The 6,312-nt window shown below is 40.4% G+C and overlaps 1 protein-coding gene across 1 annotated transcript in view; it reads right to left on the bottom strand.

Annotated features, from left to right (window-relative positions):
• Positions 1 to 2,545: 2,545 nt before the first annotated feature.
• Positions 2,546 to 6,312, bottom strand: part of AAED1 (AhpC/TSA antioxidant enzyme domain containing 1) — a 16,981-nt gene continuing 13,214 nt past the window's right edge. The window contains exons 2-6 of the mRNA XM_009885848.1: positions 5,802 to 5,870; positions 4,200 to 4,253; positions 3,673 to 3,778; positions 3,302 to 3,433; positions 2,546 to 2,673 (exon numbers count right to left, since the gene is read on the bottom strand). Coding sequence (XP_009884150.1) covers positions 2,546 to 2,673; positions 3,302 to 3,433; positions 3,673 to 3,778; positions 4,200 to 4,253; positions 5,802 to 5,870 — 489 coding nt within the window. The remainder of the gene's footprint in view (positions 2,674 to 3,301; positions 3,434 to 3,672; positions 3,779 to 4,199; positions 4,254 to 5,801; positions 5,871 to 6,312) is intronic.

Genomic DNA, 6,312 nt, shown 5'->3' with positions numbered 1-6,312 from the left:
TTGTAGTTCAAACAACTTCTGAAAACCTGTCCCTCCCCACCTCTGTCTCATCGGCCCTGAAAAAAGCCTGTGCTGAAGTATTCTACCATCTGCAGAGCACGAGGTCAGTGATTACCTCCCGCTGGTTTCCACCTTTCGCTGCATAACTTTTAAAAAATACTTTTTCTAAATAACAGCACAGTTCTAAAATTCTGCTGACACTTCAAAAACCATTTCTCCCATGGATGCATGGCCATCATCGTTCCAGTTCATTACGCACGTGGGAATCATTGTCTTGCAGGGCACCAGTGAACTTGCTGAAACCGTGGCCAGGTGCAACAGTCCATCTTCAAGCAAAAAAATGCAGGGCTGATGCCCTAATTAGGACTGTACTTCTACTGAATCCTCGTCTCTCTCTCTTCTTCACTCTTTTTGTTTGTCTGCATTTTGAAAATCTTTCTGAAGAAGTGGTTTTGCTGGAGTAACACAGAGGCCATGGTATGGCTTCTGTCAGTATTGACATAGTGAGGGTGGATGACTTCAACCTACAGAGCTGTCAAACTACAACTTAATTCCAATCCCTTTTAAGAGTCCAGAGTTCTTTTAGCTATGGTTAGTTTTATTTAATGTATTCAAAATGCAGCAATAGAACTATTCCTATTATTTTAATTCCACTGAAAGAAAAAAAAGCGGAAAAACAGCTAGCCAAACACTTCCTTTAAAATCAAAAGCACCAAGAAAGTGAAAGTGAAATGACTGCAAACCAAAAGTGCCAGTGTCTTTGGGAGTGATGATCAGGTGAATGAAGCAGTGTGAAAGCGCTACAAGTAAACTGAACATTAATCATTCTTTCTCTTTGAAAACAATTTAATTTTTCTGCATTTCTTTTCTTTGTTTTACAAGCATAAGACCAGTTTTCTAGCTTGCTTTCTGCTGTGGTTTAAGTAACACAGAGGCAGCTGCATTCCAGAGCTTCCGACGTACTCAAGAATATTGGTGAGCTGGGGGAGCCCTGGAGGGAGGGGGCAGCTGCTTATTTATGAATGTAGGGGCAGTGGTCTTGAAAAGCAGACTTGCCTGCCCTGGGAGCCCCAGCGGCTGGGGCCCGCCCCCTACGCCTCTGGCCAGCCCTGAAATCACGTGGGTTCGGAGTCTGCACATGACTACTTTTAGCCCTGTGCTGAGTGCTGTTTAGTCAAAGCACGGAACTGAACAGACTATTTTTACATTCATAACATCCTCCTTCTAAACACACCATATCAAAATGTGTAGGTAATTAATAAGGTGCCAAGGTGTAGTACTTTTAATGGAATTACACTGCTCAGTATCATTATGTTTCTTAAGCAAGCCTTTTATTTTTCGTCAAGGAACACTGCATTTAATTTCACATGCTCTTAATGGTGTAGAGCTCTCTGGAGCTTGCTCTGGGCCTGCCAGTGACCTTAATGGATGCAGGGACAAACCTCTTCACAGAATGCTGTTTTACAATTGCATTAGTGTTAAGGCTTGAAAAGGGAATTTGCAGGTGAGATATGTATGAACAGTATCATTTTACAGTGAGGGCCAAAGATCAGAAACTGCAGAGGAGGATATGCTCCTCCGTAAATCTCAGACAATCTTATTTTAAAATTGCTGAAAAGAGGTGGCTTGCAGATGAAAGAGGGCACATCTACTTTAATGAAAGCAGTAGACTCTGAACATAAATATTTCTAGAAAAATGGATAATATGAAATCTGACAGAACTGCAAACCAAAATGCTGTTGCCCTTAGCTCAGTTGTCTAGGACAGAAATAACCAAGGACAGAGATTCAGAGATCTCTTGCTCTCCGAGAGAAAGCGCACACACACACAGAGGGGAGAACATTCTGCTGCAAATCTTCAAAGGAAAACAACTAAATGACTATGGCCTACTCCAAAACTGACAATCTGATCAGAAATATGTTTCAGACACACCCCTCCCTGGTCTTACGGACCCATCTTTTCATATGCCACAAAAGAATTGCAGACAATGGATGATGCGTTTAAAATATTTATTTAAAACTATAAAATATTTCATAACATCTGCCAGTGCCAGATGCAAAAGTAGGTATAAGCCTAAGTCCCAGTGTTTGAAACTGTGATTTTTCAAGGTGTATTTTAATGCAAGATTGTCACACGGTGCTGGAAGCTTTGAAACATCGCTGAGAAGTACTGGATTGAAAGCCAGTGTGAAGGCAAGAAGCCAAAGTTCTTCCTGAGCAAAACCAGATTTTTTAATGTAGTGTATCTTGAACAAAGATTTTTAATATATATTAGCAAGATTGTTTGATGAGGAAATACTAAGCTACAGGATTTTTTGCAATAAGCCTCAGCTGTGTTTTAGTTTTTGTTATCTTACACAGAGTAGAAATAGCACTTTCATGCCCATCTTCAATGCCATAAATAAAGTAGTTTATTCTGTGCTCTGATTTTCTAAATAGGGTTTCAGATGTCCCATAAAGACCCAACAGTACCAATGCTGGTGGCAATTCACTGGAGAACTGTCCTTGTAGAGCACAAATAAAAAAATGTATATGCTGTGTCAGTGTCATATGTCAATAATCTGGGGTTTGTTTGTGAAATTTACTGTTTTAACTCCTGCCAGCTGCAAAACTGTGTTAATGGGAACATGATCCAGCCTGTTTTTATCAAGGTGCAAAAAATGAACTTCATTACCTGAAACGGAATGAGAATAAACATGTAAATGGTTGAATAAAACATTTATTTATTCAAAGACATAAGTGTATCAAAGAAGCATTCTGATTCACTACTAGTTCTTGTACAAATGTGTACTGGCTCTATAGATTGCACAATATACTATATTTTAAACAATGACATAGATTGTTTTTAATTAAGTTACAGAAGCAAGGAACATTGAGGCATCTAATTGAATTAAATCTGCTGTAGCATGATGTTTCCTAATGATTTGATGGGATGACTTTGTCATGTTGCAGCTACGTGCATTATTCCTCTACTAAAACTGCATTAAATGCCTAGAATCAAATGTGAAAGCAGAATGTAGGTGAACACCACAATGTCAAAGAAAACCGCTCCAAACTTTGAGGCAGTTGTTCCATCAGCACTCCTATCAATTTCTGCAGGACTGTGATCAGCTTTGTGCCACCTCTGTGGGAGGTGGGACTACACAATGACACTTCCAGGGGTTCCTTCAGCTGGCAAAATAACACAGGTCTACACAAGACTGTCTCCTTGGGATCCACAGGGACAGCAGCTGACACGGCAGCGTTAAAGCAAACAGCTACTGGAGCAGACTGTAACTTTCAAACATAACAAAGAAGCTCACCTGGGCCTAAAATCAAAGCTCCTCCCTGCTGAGCGGGGTCTCCTTGAAAATCAAAAGCCGGGCCAGTCATTGCTCTCCACACACTCCTAATACTTCCCAGGAGCGTGTTTGATTTCACATGAGGGCTCTGCACTAAACAAAACGGCAAAATACTTGTTATCTAGAAATACAAAAGCATGTAAGGAGAAAAACAAAATCGAACAGCTGCTATGAATAGTTCAGTTTCCTGACTACAAGTGTTTTGACAAAATACAGCCTACAAGAGACGGTCTGGTGGGCAACTCCTTATTTACATTGTGATCATACTATTTTATCACAGCATTCTTTTTTGTTCTGTGTAAGTCCAAACAAAGCGAGAAAATTATTCTTACCTGATACGTTATTACTTTCACCTCTTTTCATGCCAAGTGTTTTATAAATTTCCCTTTGTGGATCTACATACATTTCGTGGGTATACCCAGTTAAACTGCAAAAGGGCTGCAAAATATATGCATACAAGAGAAGTAATATTTTTAAGGTTAAGACAGTAATTAGCTAGGATCTACTGACAGTGGAATACTGCAACCTTGCCACCCCCCACCTCCCGGTTTGGAAACCTGTGGATTTGTCATGTTTAAATTAAAGGCCAAAAATTTTTAGCCCTGAAGCTTTTACTAAAACAAAGCTTCCAGTGAAATCAAGAAAATGTTTCCTTAGCCAGCCCCAGTGGTTTTTAAACTGAACATCTTGGTTATTTGTTTTATTCATGTACCACTATTAGAATTGCTTCATGAAAAAGAATAGTCCTCTTTTTCTGTGGTTGCAAATGACCATCTTTTCACTCAGAGCAGAAATCCCTCAATGCAGACCATTAAGACACAATAGAGGATACAATGCATTTAATGACTACTTTATTTACCTTGATGTGATGATAAGATGACTGTCCAATAACTATAAGCCTCACATTTGCTTCCTAGAACAGAACATGGGTATTGAAACTGAAAAGAGGAGCTCGGTGTTTCTGCACGGCTGCAAAGCATTAGCAGAATCTGGTATCCTGAGTTAATGATCACAGTGCACTGAGTTAAAATTACTTGAAGTTAACATCACTTACATGTTTGGAGCCTGCACCTTTGTCTACCACCCACAGTTAGCAGCTACATTAATTAATTAAGTGAAAAATTATTTTTGAGGATAACTTTCCAGTTACAGATGTGTAAACTTTTTCTGTAGCATTAGTAGCGTCATCTTTTCAATTGATTGCAACCTGCTATGATTTTGGAAATTCAGAATTTCCACTCAGTTGCACCTGCAACTGCAAAGAAGCAGCATGTGAATATCAGTGCATATACATCTGTGATTTACATATACTGATGCCCATTAATAAATATAACTTGCATCTGCAGGTACTGCTGTCTTTTGCAGGCGCAACATTAGGCCTGAGTCTAAAATAGAGGCCAAAACTTAAGTTCATTTAGTTGCCAGTAAAACAGTTAATAAAATATAATGTTGGGGTTTTTTTTTATATTAGGGTATAATACTTGCCTTTCCCATATAGAATCATTTTGCTCGTTATGAAAAGAAGGCCTCCTAAAAACAGAATACTCACACTAAGAAAAGCATGGATGGTTTTGATTCTCTGTACACATTTATTTGAGCAGCCAAATCAAGCAAATGTCATTCTGAGTAACACTGATTGAGCGGTTTAGAAAAATCTGTCCTGAGAAGGACAGGTGCCAAAGAAATCACCCCTTTTCATCCCCAAGCTCCTAGTCCATCTAAGCCTTGATGTCAGCAAGGAGCTGAGTCTCTGTCATCGGCTATGCTGCTGTTGGGAATAAAATATGACAGAATTTCAATCAGCAGCCTAGAAGAGAGAGATTGACCTTCCACATTTAGCAGGGGATCATTGTCTTTCTCTGGTATCTCCTACCACCCAACAAATACCCGTCCATAGCAACCCCTGCCCACTCCATTTCTCCTTTCTGTCACTATGTCACTCCTGTTTGTGCAGCTGCCTGGAGAACAGGTCACACAACTGATGCAGCTTACAAATAACCATAGAAAAAGAGACTATTTTTAATCCAGATCAATTTTCTGATTTTGTTCCATGCACAACCATCAGTCAGCCGTACCGACATAATGGAAAGGGCAGTAGTTAGTTAGTGGTCAGGAGAAGACAGCTGCCCTGGGCACTACTAATACCAACAGAAATGCCTGTCAGATGTTGTCTAACTGTTCAGAACACAGAAGAAAAAACAGCACCGAGCTAATAGGGCAGGGAGAAATAACGCTGCTGCAAGAGAGCATGTAGTGCAATAAATCCTTTCCTGTGTCTCCTAGGCAGATACATTATGGCTATTGTAGCAAATGGTGAAAGCGCTAACTTTCTTCTGAGCCTTTTTTTTTTTTTTTTTTGGTTCCTAGAAGGTTTAAGCCTCACGCAAGCCTGCAGCAGGACATAACAAATCTGCTCAACTCCAGCAACCGCATGTACACCTATTAAGGGCAGAGTACTTACTTGTAAAAACGCCTTGGGGACTTTTGCCAGGTCTTCTACATACTCCTTACAGGTGTAACACAAAAAATTCTGCAACACAGCCAGTTGGACGTGTCAGAAACAGACATAATTGCACAGCAATGAAGCATCACATTCTGACTTCGGGCACAGACCCTTTTGGAGGTGGTCAGGAACCGGTAAAAGGAAAGATTAAAAGTTTCGTGTAGTTGCCAAATTTGGATTAGGATCCTGGTTTAATCCAGGCCAAAACACAGACACTGGGCTCGGGGCCTTGCTAATATTTTTATCTCCGGATATTTTAGGAATGCGAGAGCTGGCTTGCCAGCTGGGGAATGGGGGGAGGCAATACTTGTTCCTCTGAATGCACGGTTGAAGAATTACTTCCTTTTCAGGTAAACACTGTGTCATTTCACCAAAGAACGGGGGTTCTCAGAAGCAGAACTGATCTGCGTTATATTTTCTTTTCTCTCTGTTCCAGTTCCAGTCCCCGTCTCCCCTCACCCCCCCCACC

Source organism: Charadrius vociferus, unplaced genomic scaffold (genome assembly GCF_000708025.1).
Source record: "Charadrius vociferus isolate BGI_N301 unplaced genomic scaffold, ASM70802v2 scaffold235, whole genome shotgun sequence".
NCBI lineage: Eukaryota > Metazoa > Chordata > Aves > Charadriiformes > Charadriidae > Charadrius > Charadrius vociferus.
Note: the sequence above shows the minus strand (reverse complement) of the source record. Positions and strands in the feature narration are given on the sequence as shown.